The 19,845-nt window shown below is 66.4% G+C and overlaps 5 protein-coding genes across 5 annotated transcripts; 4 read left to right on the forward strand and 1 right to left on the reverse strand.

Moving 5' to 3' along the window:
- Positions 1 to 26: 26 nt before the first annotated feature.
- On the forward strand, positions 27 to 1,190 carry MNEG_5226 (hypothetical protein; the record flags this gene model as incomplete). The annotated part of the gene is made up of 2 exons (XM_014046294.1): positions 27 to 297; positions 709 to 1,190. The coding sequence occupies 2 exons, from the start codon at positions 27 to 29 to the stop codon at positions 1,188 to 1,190; spliced, it is 753 nt and encodes a 250-aa protein (XP_013901748.1).
- Positions 1,191 to 2,334: 1,144 nt separating this feature from the next.
- Positions 2,335 to 4,211, forward strand: MNEG_5227 (hypothetical protein; the record flags this gene model as incomplete). Its single annotated transcript, XM_014046295.1, has 4 exons — positions 2,335 to 2,358; positions 2,500 to 3,292; positions 3,392 to 3,583; positions 4,204 to 4,211. 4 exons carry the CDS (start codon positions 2,335 to 2,337, stop codon positions 4,209 to 4,211), a joined length of 1,017 nt encoding a protein of 338 aa, XP_013901749.1.
- Positions 4,212 to 5,093: 882 nt separating this feature from the next.
- MNEG_5228 (hypothetical protein) lies at positions 5,094 to 7,190 on the reverse strand (the record flags this gene model as incomplete). The annotated part of the gene is made up of 1 exon (XM_014046296.1): positions 5,094 to 7,190. One exon carries the CDS (start codon positions 7,188 to 7,190, stop codon positions 5,094 to 5,096), a length of 2,097 nt encoding a protein of 698 aa, XP_013901750.1.
- Positions 7,191 to 9,470: 2,280 nt separating this feature from the next.
- MNEG_5229 (hydroxymethylpyrimidine kinase) lies at positions 9,471 to 16,064 on the forward strand (the record flags this gene model as incomplete). Its single annotated transcript, XM_014046297.1, has 12 exons — positions 9,471 to 9,610; positions 9,839 to 9,975; positions 10,276 to 10,406; positions 10,743 to 10,895; positions 11,173 to 11,230; positions 11,792 to 11,889; positions 12,046 to 12,171; positions 12,366 to 12,477; positions 12,709 to 12,901; positions 13,121 to 13,727; positions 14,101 to 14,304; positions 14,562 to 16,064. 12 exons carry the CDS (start codon positions 9,471 to 9,473, stop codon positions 16,062 to 16,064), a joined length of 3,462 nt encoding a protein of 1,153 aa, XP_013901751.1.
- Positions 16,065 to 16,495: 431 nt separating this feature from the next.
- Positions 16,496 to 19,086, forward strand: MNEG_5230 (hypothetical protein; the record flags this gene model as incomplete). The annotated part of the gene is made up of 6 exons (XM_014046298.1): positions 16,496 to 16,748; positions 16,986 to 17,143; positions 17,588 to 17,707; positions 17,968 to 18,141; positions 18,653 to 18,754; positions 18,946 to 19,086. 6 exons carry the CDS (start codon positions 16,496 to 16,498, stop codon positions 19,084 to 19,086), a joined length of 948 nt encoding a protein of 315 aa, XP_013901752.1.
- Positions 19,087 to 19,845: the final 759 nt, after the last annotated feature.

Consider the following 19,845-nt stretch of genomic DNA (forward strand, 5'->3'; position numbering starts at 1 on the left):
GCGTCGGGCCGGAGCTTGCCGGCCGCATGCTGCAGATGCAGCCGCGCCTCCTGTCCACCCCTCCTGCTGATGTGGCGGCAGTCATTAGGACGATTCAGACGGGCCTCCGCACAGGCAGTCGCAACGTGGCGGCCGAGCTCGCCGCGCTGCGGCCAGAGGCGCTCACGCGCAAGCCCGAGGCGGTGGCGCGGACGGTGGCGGCAGTCGTTGGGCTTTGCGGCGGCGACACTGCAGCGGCGCAGGCGATGGTGAAGCGGCAGCCGTCGCTGCTGGCTGCCTCTGGGCGCAATTGGAACGGTGCGCCGGGGGAGGGGGCGCACTCCGTGTGTGTGTGTGTGTGTGTGTGTGTGTGTGTGTGTGTGTGTGTGTGTGTGTGTGTGTGTGTGCGCGCGCGCGTGTGTGTGTGTACGTGTGTGAGCGCGCGCGCTCGCGCGCGTGCGCGCGCCCACGCATGCATGTGGGCGGTTTTAGGCAAGGATTATGTTTCAGGAGCAGTGGTTATGGCATGTCGTCCCCTTCTCACCACCCAGTACTCCATGCGGGCCCTTGAAAATACACCCTGGCCTTGCGCCCGCGGACTGGCCCAGCCCATGGCCGCGCTCGCGCGCGGCCACCTACCTTGGTATGACCAAGCTCGCAGCCCAGGCGCCCAGGCGCCCAACTGTCCCCCCGCCCCCTTCCCTGGCCCCCCGACCTCCCACGCCGCAGGCAAGCTGCACTTGTTGGGCCAGCTGCTGGACCTGCAGAGCCCAGGCCAGCGGAAGGCGTTGCTGGCAGCCGCCGCGTCGGCTCCCAATCTGCTGACGCGCTCGCCCTCGGCCCTGGAGGCCAGCGCCGCGGCGCTCCGCAAATCGCACGGCAAGGGCACCGCGCGCGCGCTGCTGGCAGCCGCGCCGCAGCTGCTCGGGTACAGCGCGGCCGCGCTGGCGTCCAGGTCGGACGCGCTGCTGCAGCTCTCAGGGCTTAGCGACGACTGGCGGGCGCGCGTGGATGCCGCGCGCGCCGAGCCCGCGCAGCTCTCGGCTGCGTTGCTCGCCCCTGAGGCCGCGTGGGCGCGGCTGCGGTGGCTGATTGAGATGGAGCAGCGGCTGGCGCCCGGGGACACGAGCCTCTTGGAGGTTCTGTTGATGAGCGACGACGTGTTTGGCGACATCTACCCCCAGTGGCGCGCGGCACGCCCAGAGGCTTGACCCCACCTGTGACGTTGCTGTTGACTGCCCCTGAATTTTCTCGCGTCCCTTCCCTTCTTTGTCACTACAGATTGGATTTTGTCCTTGCCCTCCTGCTCACTGATGTAAAGGGGGCTTGCGCGCTGTGGCGTGTCTAGTGCTGTGCAGCGCATACTCCGCCTGTGGCCGCATCATACGGTGCTGCCGATCCAGATGCACCGTTGCCACCAGCCTAATGCCATTGAGGTGCAGCTGCTGTTCCAGCTGCTGCTTCTTCCCCTTGATCTCCGCCACATCCTGCCTGGGGCCCGGCCCTTCAGAACCCAAGCTTGTCAGGCACACATAAGCCAGCTGCTGACAGAGTGCAGTGCTGCAGTTGGAGCTGGAGAGACGGCACACCCTGTGGTGGCTGCTAATTGGATGCATGGTGCGAAGGAACGAAAGGGGGTGGTCGTGCTGCAGTGGACGACAGCAGTGCGCAGAATGGGGCTACGGCGCTGTGCGCTGCTGCGGACTGTGACAGGCCCATCACCAGTCCGCATCTTCACAAACACATTGCCTGCAGAGATTTGCATACAGTGTCCTGACTTGCAGCGTATTGCAGCAGAGAAGAGTCGCGCCGTTAGGGGGGCGTGGGCGTCGGAACGGCACAGGAGCTGCCCTGCGAGCAGCTGGCGGGGCTGCACGTCGGCTGGGGCGTGGAAACCGGATCATCACGTGAACGCTCACGCCAGAGCACTTCACGTTCCACAAGATCATATACATTCATAAAGAGTACTTGAAGCACCAGGCCAACTTGATCGTCCACAATCGTCCATGGAAGCAGTCCAGCTCTGACAACGAAGCTGACAGCACCCCGAGTCCAGAGACCCCTCCACCGCTTCCAAGCCTGCGTAGAGCTCCCACAGACACGACCTCGGCGCGATCCAACATCGCGCGACACAGGTGAGGGACCCCAGAAGCCTTCGCGAGGCCAACCGCTCGTGGTGCCCGGCCTCTTTGTCAGCCAGGTGCTGCGTTCATGCTGTCTCCAAGCTGTAAGACACACGCCAACGCTGCTCCGCGCCCGGACCAGCCTGACGCCCTCACACTTGTCCCACCGCCGCTGCTCTGCAGGCGCAACGAACGCACCCACTGCTCGTGCTGCGCCACCTCAGCATCAACCATGGCGTCCATGACGTCCCTTCTGGTGGGTGCCGCGAGCGCACAGGAGGCGCACAGGACCTCCTTATGCTTGCGTCAGTCGCGCTGCCGCTGTCGTTGCTGCCCGTCTACCCAAAGCTACGCAGTTGCACCGACCTGTCCACACACTGTCCTCACGCAACCGCAGGCGGTTCTCCACCTGGCCACCCTGGCCGACATCCTCAAGCGCATTACCTTGGTTGGCAAGACCACCACCATGACGACCGCCGAGGCCAGCACCGCCGACGCTGCACCCTCTGCTGCCGCCACGTCCCCGGCGCCCCTGCCCTGCGCAAACGAGTGCGCGTCGACGGACGCCTCCACCCCCGACCACGTCCCGCACGCCGCCGCCGCTGACGCACCCCCGGCCTCCAAGGCCGGCTGGTTTGTGCGCGCGGTGTCCGGCCTCAAGGACAAGTGGCGCGCCGTGACAGTCGCCGCCGCCACCAAGGCCCCTGCTACCCCCAAGACGCACGCGCCCACGCCGCGCGCCGCCAGCGCCACCTCCACTTCCAGCCGGAGCACCACCACCGCCCAGGTCACCGCCGCAGCCCCGGCTGGTGACACCGCCTCCGCCCCCGAGGCCCCCAAGAAAGCCAGCTGGCTTGCGCGCACCTTTGCCGCCGCAAAGGCCAAGTGCGGCGCTGCGAGTGACTCTGCAGCGGCCTCGTGGCGCGCGACCGCCGCCAAGGCCTCGGCCGCCCTCACCCCCAAGCGCAACGCGTCGCTGAAGAAGTGCCGCAGCGTCAAGGCTGACGCCGCGAACTCCTGCCTGCTCTCCAGTCCTGCGGTCGTTGCCCCCATTGCCGGCCCCAACGGCAACGTCACTTCCAACTCTGCCACCGCTGACGACGCCGCCGTGCTGGTGACCATCAACGCCTCCACCGCCAGCGAGCTCGCTGCGGCAGCCCTCAAGCCCAGCCCAAAGGCTGACACAACGGGTGCGCGCGGGTGGAGCAAGAGCTTTGGCGACAGGCTCAGGGCCGCCCTGCCGCCGCGCGCCCGCAGCAGCAGGCGCCTCACGGTCCCTTCTCTCACAGCCCCCGCCGAGGCGCGCTCCGGCCTCTCGGCCAAGGCCTGCGACGCCGAGCCCGTCACCGCCACCACCGCCCACAAGGGGCGCATCGGGGCGGCGTTGAAGGCCAAGCTTGCACGCCTGTCGTCGCGCCGCAGCCGCAGCCGCCCTGACCAGGCGGCGGCGACAGAGGCGATTGGGGGCGAGGCAGCTAGCGGTGCCTTGATAGCGGCCTGCACGCACGCGATGTCCCTCCGAAGCATCTCAAGAGTGGTCCCAACCATGATGTTGCATTCCTTGCGGCGTCTCACCTACCTATGTTGGCTCATACCTTCCTTTGCCATGACATCCTCTTGCCTTACCCTGCCCCATCACGGCCAGCGCCCGCGGCGCTCTCAGCAGCGGGTGGGCCGGCAGCGCCTTGCCTTGCCCTACCAGCTTCTCAAGCTGTATTGTTTTGTATGTGCGACTTCGAAGGGCTTGCCCCCCCTATCACTCTTGCCCGACGTGTTGTTGTGTCGCCAGCCGCATCGTGCTCTGCCGACTGCCGCCCTTGTGGCCCCTGCCCTTGGGCCCGGCTGTCACGCGCGACCAGCTCCGGCCCGCAGCCACCTCCGAGTGGCCTGCGCCTGTTTGTCAACTTCCCATCGCACCCGTGTTGGGCGGTGTTTGACCATGCATGATCCGGACGAGCGCGCAAAGCAAAGACGCCACTCTCCTCCACCCATCTCCTAAACCAAACCGTCGGCGTGCGGCCGCATGTCCCTTGACGTGCACTACGCCCTTCCTCACGCACCTCCTCTACCTTTGCATATTCTGCTGTCTGCCCCTGTACAGCCCGTTGACTGTGCCTGGCAGAGCGCCGCAAACGATCCTGTGCATCTGAACAAATGCTTCTTGTGTGTGGCGGTGACTTTGTTTGTCACGTGTTCTATGCCCAGACTCTGTACATACACGCGCGGCTTTAGCAATGTCAGGGGGTTTCTTGTGGGTTGGTGGGCCATGCACACCGTTTTTCATCATTCTGGCTGAGTGACTGGTGTTGTTGAATGGTATTGTTGTATTGGCACACAGTATAAAACAAACCATTGACATGATTTGAAGTTCGTCTTGAATTGTGAAAACAATTAGAACCACCAGCTCAAAAAGACCACACCCTTCTGGCAGGCTGGCAGGGCTAACAGCACGGGCAGCCTGCATTCGGCAGTGCGCTGGCTGCTGCTGCGGCCGGTAAATCAGCAACTGGCAGTATCAGCCGCCTGCAGTGCGGGATGTGATGACAACACGGCAGGGTTGATGCGCACCAGCTTGATGAGGTGTTTTGAAGTAGCTGGGAGTGGGCGGTGCAGAGTTGAGGGCCCCCACATGCAGACAATCGGACTGAAAACTCACCAGAGCTGGGGTGAATGCAGGGCTGCTGATACGTGACCTACATGCTTGCTTGCAGGTCAGCAGTGGCGCGCCCTTAGTCAACAAGGGGATGAGCGAGAGTGCTGCACGTGCCAGCTCCGCCTAGCCAAGCACTGCGGCCTGCTTGATAACTGGGGTACTTCCATCGCACCATCAGGCTACAACCCCCCATCGCCATGCGCTGTTTCTGATGAAGCGAAGAGCTTGTCTGACGAAATAAAGGAGCTTGTGCAAAATGATTCACCGTTGCCAGCACTGCCATGGACCATTTCCTCCTGTTCTGCACGTGAGCTGACCAAAGAAGCATTACACGACCGTCAGTCATCCCTCGACCGCCAGGCACCGCCCCCTGCGCCGCCGCGCGCCCCGCCGCCGCCGCCGCCTGCGCGCAGCCACACCGCCACGGCCTGCGCCACCGACCGCGCGTCCCGGCCGCGCCACGACCCGTCCCCACGCGCGCGCCGCGCGGCCGCCTCGTCGCGCAGGGACGCGACCCACGCCGTGGGCGGGCGGGCGCCGGCGGGCAGCAGCCGCAGCAAGGCCCAGGCCATGACCGCGAGCTCTTGGTCCCGAAACTCAGCCATCTTGCGGCCGCTTGTCGCGTAGAAGCGGGCCATCCACGCGTCTTGCGGCCGCAGCCGCAGCCGCGAGAGGGCCCAGGCCGCCATAGCGAGGTCCTGGGGCCGCCACTTGCTCAGCCGCAGGGTGCTTGTCGCGAGCAGCTCGGCGAGCGGCGCGCGCACGGCCTCGGAGCGCCACCACAGCGCCGTGGTCACGCTACGCTCCTGCTGCGCCCCCTCGCCCTCGCCGTCCTGCGCCTGCTGCTGCTGTTGCTGCTGCTGCTGTCCCTGCTGCTGCCCCTGCTGCTGCTCCTGCTGCTGCTCCTGCTGTCGCTGCTCTTGGAGCCGCTGTCGGTGCGTCAGCGTGGCGGCCGCCCAGAACGTGAGGGCGATCGACTGCGGCGCAGCATCGGGCGCGAGCTCCGCCTGGCGCCACAGCGCCGCGGCCAGCCAGCCCTCGTCAGGCTCGTGCCCCGCGCGCGCCGCGGCCCACAGCAGGACCGCCACCGCCTGCGGCCGCGCGCCGCCTAGCCTTGGGCCCGCCGCATCGCACACAGCCCCCAGCCACTCCCGAGCACCTGCAGGGCTGCGTCGCCTCGACCCGCCGCTCTCGCCGCCGCCGCTGCCGCCGCCGTTGCCGCTGCCACCGCCGCTGCCGCTGCCGCCGCTGCTGCCGCCACTGCCGCTTCCGTCGCCGCCGCCGCGTGCCTCAGGCGCGAGCCGCACGGCCGCCCACGCCACCATGGACAGCCCCTGCGGCGTCAGCTCCCCGAGCCGACCCTGCAGCACGTCCAGCGCGCGACACAGCCAGGGGCCTGCGCCCGCGCCGCCGGCGCCGCCGACGCTGCCAGCAGGCCGCAGCAGCAGTGCGGCTGCGTACAGGGTGCACGCAAACGCCTGTGGCGGCGCGTCGACCAGGCCCTGAAGCGCGGCGCCAAGGAGCTCGGCGAGCATGCGGCGCGGCGGCACGTAGCCGATGCGAGCGAGCGCCAGCAGCACCGTGCTGCCTGCGCGCGCGGCATCCAGGGGCGTGGCGTCCGCAGATGCGGCGGATTGCGGCGCGTCGTGCCGCTCAGCGGATGGCGGCCGCAGGGTGGTTTGGAGGATGGAGGCCACCAGAGCCTGCAGGTGGCTGGGCGGCGGGCGGTAGCGGAGCCGGCCAAACGCCCACAGCAGCATTAGATGCTCCCGCTGCTGCTGCTGCTGCTGCTGCTGCGGTGGTTGCGACTGGCTCCGCTGCTCGCTCGCGGCCCGCCCCTCCGAATCCCCCACAGGCGGCTGCTGCAGCACCTGCCACTGGCCGAGCGCCTGCGACGCCATCGCCGCCACCCACTGCGCCGGCGGCCGCGAGCGCATGCAGCTGACCCCGAAGAGGCACATGCACACAGACCCGGCGCACATCCGCCGCCGCTGCTCGCCCGCGCGGCGGAGCGCGGCCGCCAGCCAAGGCCGCGGCGGCTGGTGGCGCAGCCGCCCCAGCGAATACAGCGCCATCCCTAGGTCCTGGAGGTTGTAGCCCGCCACCTGCTGCTGCGTAGCCGCCAGGAAGTCGCCCAGCCAGGCGTGCCCCGGCCGCCGCTCCGCGTCGGCCGCCGCCGCGGCCGCGGTGGCGTGCAGCAGCGCCGCGCAGTCGCGAGGCGAGAACGCGGGCGCGGTGCGAAGCGCGTGGGCCAGCAGATCGGCCCACGCGGCGGGCGGCAGCTGCAGGGCCAGCGCGTTGGCCGCCGCCATTGAAAGGACCAGCTCCTGCGGCTTCAGTTGCCCGGTGACCTCCGACAGGCGCCGCGCGGCGTCTGCGGCTTGCGCGGCGCCAAGGGCGGGGCTCCCGAGGGCGGCGAGCGCGTGTAGGGTCATCGCGACCTCCTGGGCCGAGAAGCGCGGCCAGCTGGTGGCCGCACGGTCTGCTAGCTGCGCGGCCAGCGCGCTGCCCGCATCGCGGCCGCCGCTGCCGCCGGCGCCACCCTCGCTGCGCGCCGTGAATGATGACGTGACCGCGGGGGCGCCGTCTGCCGTGCGCCTCCGGCCCCGCCTTTGCTGCTGCCCCTGCTGCTGATCTGACTCGCCTGCTTGCAGCCGCTGGGTTTGCGTGCCGCCCCCCGCTCCCACGCCTGCGCCAGCGACCGCCAGACAGCCAGGGCGCAGCTTTGAGAGTGCCCACAGGCTGTTTGCCACCTGCCTCGCCCCAAACTGCGGCGCGTGGAGGGACACCAGGCCCAGCAAGGACTCCTCCAGAAATTGCTCAAACCCGCCCCCAACTGCGCCGCCTTCGCTTCCTCCGCTACCATCTGCACTGCTGCTACGGCTGCTGCTGCTCCTGTTGCTCTTACTAGGGGCGCTGCTGACATTACTGCGGCTGCTGCTGAGATTGCGGGTGGTGCTGCCACCCACTTCTGGTGCTGCTGCTGGTGTTGCTGCTGCCGCTGCTGCTGGTGCCTCCGCTGAACCGTCCGTGCCCGCAGCGTTTGCCTCAAGCAGGTGCGCACAGCGCGTGATGGCCGCAGACGCGTGGATGGGGTTGAGGGCACCAGCATGCTGCTCCAGCAGCGCCCGCAGCTGCCGCCAGTCACCCGCCTTGCAGATGAGAGCTGTGAGCAGCGGGGGGTCCAGGGGCGTGGCTGGGGCACCGCTCGGGGCCCTTGTGTCGCTGCCTGGCCCTGGGGACCTGCCGCGCCCCGCAGCTGCTGATGTGGAGCGGCGACGGCACTCCTCCGTGCAGCAAGTGCGGGTGTGGCGCGACGAGGCCACATGTCTGGGTAGCAGAAGTGCCTTGTAGCGCGCTAATATTGCTGTGAAGGTGACATGGCTCGCGTCTAGGCTGAGCATGGACGAGCTAGATCACAGATCGCATCGGGTCCTCAGGTTAAACACGACTACCGGTTTGACTCTTTACACCAGTTATGGTTTAGTTTCTTTCCTGCTACTGTAGATGCCGCTGACTCGACTGCCAGCACAAGCGCCGGGACTCGCGCTTGACTGCTTGTGCATTCTAGTCGTGTCGCCGCACCCTCTTCGTGCAACCGAAGGACAGGCCATAGTATAGTCGCAGAATTCAGCACTGATAGTGTGATTGTCACGCACTGACATGAGTGAGCATGTTGCTAAACCTACTGGGCCCATGGTCCTGGAGATCACACAAGTTGACCCTTGACCGCCTCCTGAGTTGACTGCATCACGCGAGCGAATATCAAGGGCCGTGATGCCGAAAGCAACGCTCCTTCAACCCTCATCATCCCGCCGAAAGATTACAGTATGCCGTGTTGATATTGCCAAGGGCTGTGCATGACAAAAACGCGTTGGCGTATCACACACAAAGCAAGTTACAACAGCGGCCTGCGCACACACGAAGAGCTGCTAAATCGCAGCACACTGCTGGATATTCAAGAGTCAAGCACTCGTAATACGATACATAAACACCCGCTGCAAAGGAACCACCGGAGAAGCACCCGCCTGCCACAGGAGCGGTGCACGCTCTCTAATCGCTCGTCCGCCCCATACATGTCTCATCGCGTGCGCTCCACCGCGCTGGCCATCTTAAACTCCCACGTACGCCGACAGATGGGGCAGCGCTGCTCCGTCTGCGCCTGCGATGCGAGCCACTTGGTGACGCACTGCAGGTGAAATGCGTGGCCGCAGGTGCCCCAAACAACGGGGCTGTCGTCGCCAGGGTGCTTGCACTCGGGCGGGCAGCCGTCAAACGGGTTCCGACAGATGCCACACACGTCGTCGCCAGCGTCCCACGTCCAGACGCCGACGGCGTGCCACTGCTTGACGCGCACTTCAAAAGCCATCGTCGCAGCAGCGGCGATCGTGCGAAAGCGGGCTGGCCCCGGTTGCTAGCAGAGCCAACCAATAAAATAGTATAGTGGGTGCGTGAATAATTGTTGAAACAGGGCTGCTCACTGGCGAATCGAAAGCGCGCGTTGGATACAGGGTAGAGTACTGCTGACGACTGGATGCGTCGAGCATGTTCTGAGGTGATTCAAAAGTACATCGACCGCATCAAAAGATCGGTCATGCGTTGTTGTGATCTCTCAGAACTTTGTCACCCGGTTCAACTCTGGTGATAAACATGCGCACGCGTCGCCTTTGCATCCCATTGTCAAATAGCACTTATTTTTGCGTGTTTTGCTTATCATGGCTGGCGATCCTGAACCAAATGGATTGCCTATCCCTGGCGGCATCAGCGAGCGGCTTTGGCAAGACTCGCAGCTGGAGGCTTACAGGGCGCTCCAGCACCCATTTGTGATCGCGCTGGGCCATGGCGTGCTCCCAAAGTGGGTCGCGGCGGCCGATGGATGCATGCTCTGCTGGCGGTGCCGGGCATGTCATGTTGCAGACAAGCGCTGCTGCTGTGCAACCTGGCAGGACCAGCCATTCGCAAAAGCTACTGCAATTCAGCATTTGTCGGCATAGTGTCCTGTTTTGAGTGGTGGTTGCAGCCCACGTCTCGCCACTCACGCCCAACATCCGCCGCACGCTGCGATGCGATTACACTACTGCAGGGACACGTTCCGCCGCTATGTGGCGCAGGACGCCCACTTCCTCCATTTCTTCGCGCGCGCTTACGCGGCGGCGCTGGACAAGTGCTCTGGGCTGGCGCCCGAGGCGCGGCTGACTATCCAGCAGCTCATGATGGGCGGTGAGCTGCGGGCGTTCTCGCATCGCTGCTTGCTGAGGGCGGGCCGGCCTGCGATCCAGGAGCATCGCACCATGCAGTCCGCATGGGACAAGGAACGCTTGCAGCTGCCCCGAGGCCTGTGCAGCTGCTCCGCAGTCGTGCCGCTGCTCGTGTCTCACAAAAAGCGCAGTCGCAGGTGTCGCTCCGCTGGACAAAACCAGCGCCAAGGCAACAGTAAAACAATTGTTTCCAGGTGCAACCAACCCCCACACACCCTGCTGAGCCGCGACCCCCTTATCGTCGCGGCCACTGCTGTTGCAGTGCACATGGAGCTGCGGCTGCACGGCAGCTACGCACGCAGCTGGGGCGTGGACTTGGGGGCTCTGGAGGAGGTGGACCCTGCCACCTCCGCTTACACAGATTTTCTCCTGGAGGTGGCTGAGGACCCAGAGGTGGGTGCGCATTGGTGTGTGTGTGTGAGTGTGTGCGCGTGTGCGTCTGTGTGAGTGTGTGTGTGTGTGCGCGCGCGTGTGTGTGCGTGCGCACGTGCGTGTTTGGGGGAGCAATCGCTGCTTGGCAGGAGCACAGCCTCGAGCTCGCTAATGGTTCCACAAGCAGCTGGCTTGAGGTTGGCGTAACAGGTCTAGCAGGAGGACAGCCAGAGCGGCGGGGGGAAGGGAAGGGAGGGGGTCTTCACGCACTGGACAGCATGCCGTAATCAAGATGGCGCCTGCACACACCCGTTTGAGGCTGCTTGCGGCTATCCCACCCCCCTTGCTGCACCGCAGACGACTGTGGCGGAGGTGCTGGCGGCAATGGTGCCGTGCTCGCGGCTGTATGCCTTCCTGGGCTGTGGCCTGGCCAAGGCGCACCCGGCCAGCGGCCGCCAGGGGCACCCCTACAACGACTGGATTGGGATGTATTCGGGATCTGACTTTTTGGTGGGTTTCGATGCTGGGGGGATCGCTGGCTGGATTGTCGGGCATGCATGGGGATGGGCGGTGTGTGGTGCTGCGTGAGGATGCTTGATACAGATAGGGTGCCACGGCCCAGACAATGTCAAACTGGTACATTTTCTGTCTTGTGTGGCTCCCTCAAACCGCCGTCGTGTGACTGCAGAGGCTGGGTTGAGCGCCACCAGCTCCCTGTCAAGCAGCCGCTGGTGACGTCATCTTGGTATGTCACACTGCCTATCCCCCCTCATGGCACGCCACACAGGTGCTCCCTATTCAGAAGGAGCGGCTGCTTGACCAGCTGGGTGTGGCTCTCCCATATGGTGAGCGCTGGGCCTCTGAACTGTGCACGAGTCACCAAGTGACGCCAAGCCGCCCGCTCGACCAATGTCTCATGAATTACAGTATTCGTCCTTGTTTTGATCCGATCTACGCCGTGCTTTGGATTTCTTCATAGCTTGGCGGGATGCAGGGCCTGAGGATAGCCGCGGGGCCGTCTCTCAGACACTTGGCCAGAGCTGTTCGCCCGAGGCCCTGGACGCCGCGAGTGTGCCCTCGTGCAGATGGTCAGTGCCATCTGAATTGCCTAGATTGATCAACCTTGCAGATGGCTGACTCGAACGCTCGCCCGGTCTCGCAGATCGCCTGAGATCTCTTTACCGACAAGCGATGCAGCTGGAGGTGGCATTTTTCAGCGCGCAGCCGGGATTGCCAGCAGCAAGTGAGGCACACATGCCAGGAACAGCGCCACTTTGGGCGCACAGCACATTGACGGCGGGCGGCCTGATGGAGTGGTTGCCGCTGCAGTGCCGCTTCCATCGTGGAATTTGACCAGTATCAGTGTGATCACCGAAAGCTGTTGTCCTCTATACCTTGCCTCCCAGGACGAATCGACGCGCTGGTGGTTGACTTTGACGACACTTGCACTCAAAAGGACACAATAGGGACGCTGCTCGCGGCCGCAATCGACGCTTCGGTGCAGGTGAGCGGCTGTGGGTGTGCCCAGTGTTGCCACCTGCGCCTGTTCCGCCCAACTGTTCAAATCCAGGTGGTGTGTCGCAACACACAAAATTGCATTTCAAGGCCGCTTGCATAGCAATGCACATCGCCCCTGATGGCACGTCGTTGGCCCCCGCAGCGCGCCGCCGCGGAGGAGCGCGCCGCCGTGCGGGAGCGGCTGGAGGGCGTGGTGGCCAGGCTGGTGGCAGGTTACGAGTCGCGGCGGCAGGCGCTGTTTGCTGAAGCGCTGCCAGATCAGCCGGAGGTGCGCGCAGGCTGGGTCCCACGAGCATTGCAAGGGTTCGCAGCACGAGAGTTGACAAGCACACGACACATGGGCGGCTGTCTTTTTTGGCTGTTTTGTCGGCCTGTGAGCAGGTCGCTGTATGCCAGCTCTCATAAGTGCAGACACGCAGCCCCCGGCCCTGGCTTCATCTACTTGGAACCGCGGCCCCGCAGGGCGCGGCCGCGGCCGCTTTTGACCGCGCCGCCCTTGAGCGCTTTGTGGAGCGGCTGTCCGACTTTGATGTCGAGATGAACGCAGTCGCAGTGGACGCCAGCATTGTGGCCGGTGCGCTGCCTTGGATCTTGTGCAGTGGCTCCTTAGGTGCCGCTGCATCCCCCAAGCTGCCGCAGCTCTGGCCAGTGGGAGCACTGCCCCGCGAGGGGCGGTGCACAGGCAGGGAGGGGCTGGCCTTGGTTGTGCGTACGGTTGCGCCCTCCCCCTTCCCGCGGCGCATAACAGCGGCATGCCGTGCACCTGCGCGCGCCTAGCCCTCACCCCAAACCTACCGCCTCTCAGGCCTCGCCCGCAGCGACGTCACGGCCACGGCCGCCAAGGTGCAGCTGCGGGCCGGCTGCCTCGAGACGCTGCGTGCGGCGCTGGACGCGGGGGTGCCGACCCACATCATGTCGGTCAATTGGAGCGGCCAGCTGGTGGCGGCGGCGCTGGGGCTGCCGGCGGACGCAGCTGCGGACCCAGAGACGGGGGCCAGGTGAGCCAGCCGCGCGGTCGCCAACGCGTGAGGGCGTGTTGGGTGCCAGGCCTGGTTCGTGTGGGTGCCTGAAGGGGCGCCCTTCATTAAAAGGGGTCAGCCGAGCAGAGGTTGCGGCCGCGTGTCGCAAGGGTCACGAAGGGCCCCCAAAGCAACATACTTTGATACACCCCAAACCCGTGCGTTTCTGTTCCTGCGGCGCCTTGCGACCTCGCATAGGCCCGGCTACGGCGCCTCGGTGGCACCTGCGGCCCCCGGCCGCTTGACCATTCATGCGAACGAGCTCGTCCACGGCGCTGACGGCGTCTCCACCGGCGAGCTGCTGCGGCGGCTCGAGTGCGCGCGAGACAAGGGGGGGCTGTTTGGAAAGCTCACCGCCGCGGAGCAGCAGCAGCGGCAGCAGCAGCAGGAGCGAGGTGTCGGCGGCGGCGAACGGGGCGTGACCGTCTACGTCGGCGACTCAGCAACCGACGTGCTGCCGCTGCTGGCGGCCGACTACGGCATCGTTATCGACTCAAGCTCGTCCCTGCGCCGCGTGCTGTCGCGCCACGGCGTTGCGCTGCGCCCGCTCGCCGCGGCGCCGCTGCGGCCGCAGGGCGGGGACGGCGGCGCGCCGGTGCTGTTTGAAGCCGCCGGGTGGCACGAGATCAACGGGTTCCTGTTTGGCCCAGAGGGTGCGGGCGGCGGCGGCGGTGGCGTGGCGGCTGTCAGCGTCGACGTGGCGGCAATCCAGGCGGCCGCAGGCAGCGAAGCGAAGCTGCCGCGCGTGCTGACGGTGGCGGGGTCGGACTCTGGGGGTGGCGCGGGCATCCAGGCGGACCTCAAGGTGTGCGCGTTTGGCGTGGCTGTTGTGTGGTGTGCGCATGTGTGTCGCATGCATGCATCCGAGAGTGTGTGTGAGCTCATGTGTCTGCGTGGTTGTGAACCTTTGCGTTCGCTGAAATGGCTGGCCTGGGGTTGAAGCACCGCGGGCGTGGGGGGGGTGTCTGCTGGTGAAATGTATGCCTTGTGTGCAGGCGTGGAACAGGTGTTTGAGCTGGGGCGCCGCGGGCTTGCCCTGGCACCTGTTGCTGCAGGGGCTGCTTGGGTCGGTCCTCCCACCGCTTCTTGTTGAAGCTCCCTCCCCTGGCCTCGCCCCGGCCCTTCCTCCTCAACAACATTTATCATCACACCCCCCTCATGTTCAACCCACCCTCCAGTCCATCATGGCCATGGGCTGCTTCGGCATGAGCGCCATCACCGCGCTCACCGCCCAGAACAGCCGCGGCGTGCAGGCCGTGCACCCCGTCCCGGCGGACTTTTTGGAGCGCCAGCTGGACAGCGTGCTCGGGGACCTCGGCGCCGACGCCATCAAAACGGGCATGCTGCCCGACGCTGAGGCCGTGTCCGCCGTCGCGCGCAAGGTGCGCACGTGACGCTCTGCGACGGCCGCGGCGAGCCCGCCCGGGCGCGTGCTGTAGGCGCTGCGAACGGCAGCGGCATCTGCTGGGAACCTGCTGAGAGTCTCACCTGCCGCTCAGCCCGGCCTTGCGCCTGCGCCCCTCTGGACGCCGCTGGCCCGCCCCTCTATGCACCAGCCTGAATTGTTTCGACAGTGATGGCACTTTATCACCTGCAAACACCCACCCGTCTCAAAATGTGACCGACCCCCCCCCCCCAGGTTCGCGAGTACGGCGTGACTAACCTGGTAGTTGACCCTGTAATGATCTCAACCAGCGGCCACGCCCTCGCCGGCCGCTGCGTCGCCGACGCCATCGCATCGGAGCTGTTGCCGCTGGCTGCGCTCGTGACGCCCAACATCCCCGAGGCAGCCGTGCTGCTGGGCGGCGGCTTCAGCATTGAGACGGTCGACGACATGAAGGAAGCCGCGCGGAAGCTGCACGCCCTGGGGCCGCGCGCGGTGCTCGTTAAGGGCGGCCACATGGTGGCGCAGCAGGCGGAGCGGCGCGCGGCGCGGCAGCAGCGGCAGCAGCAGCAGCAGCAGCAGCAGCAGCAGCAGCAGCAGCAGGAGGCAGGTGCACGCGGCGCAGCGGGTGCGGCAGCAGGGGAGCAGCAGGAAGAGGAGCTGTTGGCTGTGGACGTTCTGTTTGACGGCACACGCTTTCTGGAGCTGCGCGCGCCCTACGTGCATACAGACAATACGCACGGCACCGGCTGCACCCTGGGCGCCGCGGCCGCGGCGGGGTTGGCGCGGGGCCTGCCCGTCGCGGCGGCGGTGCGCGGCGCCAAGGCCTACCTCACCGCGGCGCTCGCGGGCAGCGCCCACCTCGCGCTCGGCGCGGGCCCGCAGCACCCGTTCCACCACGGGGCCGGCTTCGTGCGGGAGGACCCGGCGGCGGCGGCAGTGGTGGGGCCCTCGGCGGCGGCGGAGCGCCCGGGCGGCGCGGCGCTGGCGGGGGCTCGGTGGTTGTTGGCGCGGCACCGCCCCAACCCCTGCGACCTTCGCGTGTACGTGGTGACCGACCCCGGCTGCAACGCGCGCGCCGGCCGCACGCTGGAGGAGTCCGTCGCTGCCGCCGTCGCGGGCGGCGCGACGATCGTGCAGATCCGCGAGAAGAACGCCGACGGCGGCGGCTTCCTGGCGGCGGCGCGCGCGGCGCTCAAGATTTGTCGGGCGGCGGGCGTCGCGCTCATAATCAACGACAGGGTGGACATCGCGATCGCGGCCGGCGCGGACGGCGTGCACGTGGGGCAGGACGACCTGCCGGCGCGGGAGGTGCGGCGGCTCATCGGGCCTGGGAAGCTGCTCGGGGTGTCGGTCAAGACCCCGGAGGAGGCGGTCAAGGCGGCGGCGGACGGCGCGGACTACGTGGGTTGCGGCGCCGTGCTGCCGACGGGCACGAAGGACAGCTCGGTGATCGGGATCGACGGCGTCGCGCGCGTTTGCGCCGCCGTCGACATCCCCGTGGTCGCGATAGGCGGCGTGGGGGCCGCCAACGCGGCGGACATCGTGCGCGCGGGCGCGGCGGGCATCGCGGTCGTCTCGGCGGTGTTTGCGGCGCAGGACGCCGAGGCGGCGGCGCGGGAGCTGCTGGTCGCGGTGGACGCGGCGCTGGTCCAGCACGGCGCGCAGCAGCGCGAGGGCGGTGGTGGCGGCGGGGGTGAGGCGGCGGTGGAGGGCGGTCAGAGCGCCTCGCCGGCCGTGGCCGCTCGTGGGCATTGACCTCATGACCGCGGCCGTGCATGGACCATTGCTGTCATGCGGGTTGGCGACCCTACCTCCAGCATGAATGTAAATGCTTGGCTGAAATGCAAGGTGTTTGACACGTCAGGCCAGGACCCGAAATCATTTGAAAGTGGACCGTAGGCACACCGAGTGACGGCAAGATCTTGGGGGTTTGGGGACCCGGTGCGCCATAGGTGGTGAAAATCATCAAGTTGAAAATCATATGCACCAGCGTCAACGAGATACGTGCTCATTTGTGATCTTCGCTAGGTTGGCCAGCACCCCGTGCGCTACCGTACGTCAGATAGGAAACAACCAAACGCAAGTGCAGAGCACATTTGATGATGTGCCAGTAAGACTCGGTCGAGGAAACATCTGAAGGCGGCGCCGCAAACGAGCGCGCTTTGGCTCGCGGCGGGACTGCGGCCATGTCCCCTGAAAGGTGCAACCGCCGCAAGAACGACGGCGCCGATAAGCGCAGCGCCCCAAACCGCCCGCAGCCGCGCGATGCCGTCTCAGACGGGACCGACGAGGGTCAGGCCAACCCTTCGGCAGCCGGTCAAGAGGGTGATACGAGCCACAGCGGAGGCGGTGGCCAGAGCGCCGCCGCCGGCGATGGTGATGCGGGCGGGGATGCTGCAGACGAGGAAATGCTGCAATTAATAGTGGTGAACGAAGACGGTGAGAGGCGCCATGCACCGTTGAGGCGGGCTGATCGCCAGGCGGCGCGGCTGGCCGTCAGTGGGCGTTGACACGCACCCGGGTGCCTTCGCCCACGCTGCACCCCGCAGCTGCAGCGCGTGGGCCTGCCGCCCAGCACGTCACCATCAAAAGGGCCCTAACGGCGCCTCCCAGGCGGCTTCCTGCGTGCGTCCCAGGCGCACGCGCCCCTTCCGCAACGCCGTCGCCACGCTGCAGGCAACGAGGTCGTCTTCAAGGTGTTTATGAGCACGGGGATGGACAAGCTCATCCATGCGTACTGCGACAGGAAGAATGAGAAGCTGCACCGCTTGACGTTCCAGAGCCCAGGGGGCACGGTGCACCTTGAGGACACGGCATGGCAGCTGGGGCTGAAGGTGCGGTACGGGGGCGTGTGCGCGCATGCGCGTGCGTGTGGGTGGGAGGGGGCGTAAAGGGGGTAGCAGGGGCCGCCACCCGCTTTTGATGTTTCGCCGCACGCTGAGCAGCACGCCATGTTGCGGCGCCTAGGCCTTTTTGGGGGCCTGTACGGCCGACTTCGGCGCTCCCCAGCGGCGCCGTGGGCGGCGGTGCATTCAGCAGTGTGCAAATTTGCACTGGCCCAATGCCCATCACGACACGCCCGCGCACAGGACGGAGACAAGATCTTCTGCCACCGCTTCCAGGCGCGAGGGAGGGCGCCGCGCATGCGACCGCCTTCGGCGGCGGCGTGCACCCCTGTGGTGCACTGCAACGGCATCGCACCCTGCTTGCTTCACCTGTTCGCCCACCAAACCGTCCCTGTACGCCTGACTGCCCTGCTACTCTCGATGCACCCCCAGAGGTGCTACGCAAAGCACGTGCTGGAGTACCCTCTGCTGAAGCTGCCGCTGCCGGGGCGGCAGCTGACCCTCCATTTGGGAGACCCCACTAGCCCCGAGCTGCCGTCGTTGCGGTTTGAGGTGCAGCCATGCAATGGATTTTCATTTAGAAGCTGATCGCGGCACGCTTAAGCTGCATCAAGCACGCTGTTGCACGCATGCGCACGTGTGCTACACATGCCCACACGTGCGTGTCATGGTCGCATGCAACACCATGAACCCTTGCTCGTCGTTTTGTCCACCGCTGTCTCTCACGCACATGCACATGCTCATGCACATGCACATGCGCATGCGCTTGCACATGCCCATGCACATGGCCATGCGCCATGCGCCACCCACAGGTCATGGAGGACATGCCCCTGTTTGACGTGGTGGACGCGTACCGCGCCGCCCTGGCGTCCAACAATCCACTTGATCCCATGGCGTTCAGCCGCGGCGCGGCGCTCGACCTGCAGTTGTCTGCCGCAGCGCAGCACCTGGCTGATGGGGACTGGCTGGACGTGATTGACAGCCTGGTGCGCTGCGCTTGGGCTTGCCTATACGCTTGTGTGTATGCGTGTGTGCATGCATTTGAGCGAGTTTGTGGGTGATGGGTGGCTGGATTTGTGCCCACACGTGCGCGTCGCCGTGTCCTTGCGTGTGTGCAATTAAGTGGGTGTGCCCATTGGCTGGTGGGTGGGTGTCCAGCTGGGCATAATTAACTTGGTATTTCAGCCCATGCCGACACCCTTCTCCTGAGTGGTGCCACCTGAGGTGGCGCGAATGCAGGGCAGGCGCCGTGCATGTGCGCCCCTTAGCCTGTCCTGCATGCGCCAAGCGTCGGCTGATGGGGGCCGGAGGCACCTAGTGCGCGCTCCAAGCAGAGCCTGCACGTTGCTCGCCACACCATGGCACCGCGCAGCACAGCACGGCAAATCGCAGGAAGCAGCGCCGGCTTCACAGCAACTCGCCACCCCGCCAGGCGACCTTACACGCGTGCGCTGCCGTCGGCTCCCCTGCCGCGTGCTCCCCTGCCTTGCCGCCCAGGACTTTCGCCAAACTTTACTCATTGAGACGCTCATCGTCCCAGAGGCCGACTCGAGCCTGCACAAGCTGCTAGAGGGCGGCGCCGACCCCCTTGGCCACTGCGTGAGCGCCTGTCCCTGCTTGCTGCGCTGCACTGCGCGGCGGGCCGGGCCGCCCGTTTGCCAGCTGGGCGTGTCTGCCCCGCCTCTTGCCTGTCGGAGGCGGCTGGCGACGCCATCCCCTCTTCGCAACGCCAGCCTTCGGCCCTTTGAGCCTCGCCGCCTAACCGCTCGCTGGGCCTTTGCAACGCGCAGGGCGTCCTGAACCCCATGATGGTCGCGGCCAGCATCAACAACGTGGATGCGGTGTGCCGGCTGCTAGAGGCGATTGAGCGGCGCACGGCGGACCCGGAAGTTTCTGAGGACCCGCGCCTGCAGGTGAGCCGCCGCGGCTGAGCGCCCGTGGCTGCTGGCTTGGAGGGCGAGGCCGTGCGTGGGGGCCGGCGCGCTTTCTGGCGCCGCTTCCCGGCGCACCTCGCTGCGCCGCCGCAGTCGCCCTTTGGGAGCACGTGCTCCTCCTGACAGGCGCGCTGCCCCAAATTCTCTTGTGTCTCGCTGTGGTGGGTGTGGCCGCCCCCAGCGCACCCGCTCCGGCTCGTGTGCACCTGGCTCCGCCTGCACCTCCTCAAGGGCCGCAAACCAAACGCCAACGCTTTGGAGTTAGGCCGAATGGGTGGAGGAGCACTTTTACTGCGCCCTTGCGGCGGCCTGGTGGCACGGCAGCACAAGTGTGGTCGACAAACTGCGCCGCCGCGACAGCTCGCTGGCCCGGCTGCTGCAGCGGATGGGGATAAGCTTGCGCAGCAGCTGGGTGATGCGACAGCCCGTGGGGCCGTGGCGCAAAGAAAAGAAGGACGGCAGCGGCGACGAGCAGCGGAACAAGGACGCGAGTGCTCAAAATGAGCAGGCAACAGCGCCGCAGCAGCAGCAGCAGCAGGCGGAGGAGGACGGCACAGAGGAACGGGCGGCGGAGACCTCAAAGCAGGAGCAGGAGCCGGTGGGACAGCCAACGCTGGCGCAACGAGCAGGCACTCAAGGGTCGGCTGGCGACTCCAGCGCCGACGCCACCGCCGCCTCTAAGACCCCTGCCTCCGGGGCCGCCCGCGGGTCCGGCGTCGAGGCCGGGGCCGCCGCAACCGAAGCGGGGTCGGCGGG

This window comes from Monoraphidium neglectum (genome assembly GCF_000611645.1).
Source record: "Monoraphidium neglectum strain SAG 48.87 unplaced genomic scaffold scaffold00768, whole genome shotgun sequence".
Taxonomy (NCBI): domain Eukaryota; kingdom Viridiplantae; phylum Chlorophyta; class Chlorophyceae; order Sphaeropleales; family Selenastraceae; genus Monoraphidium; species Monoraphidium neglectum.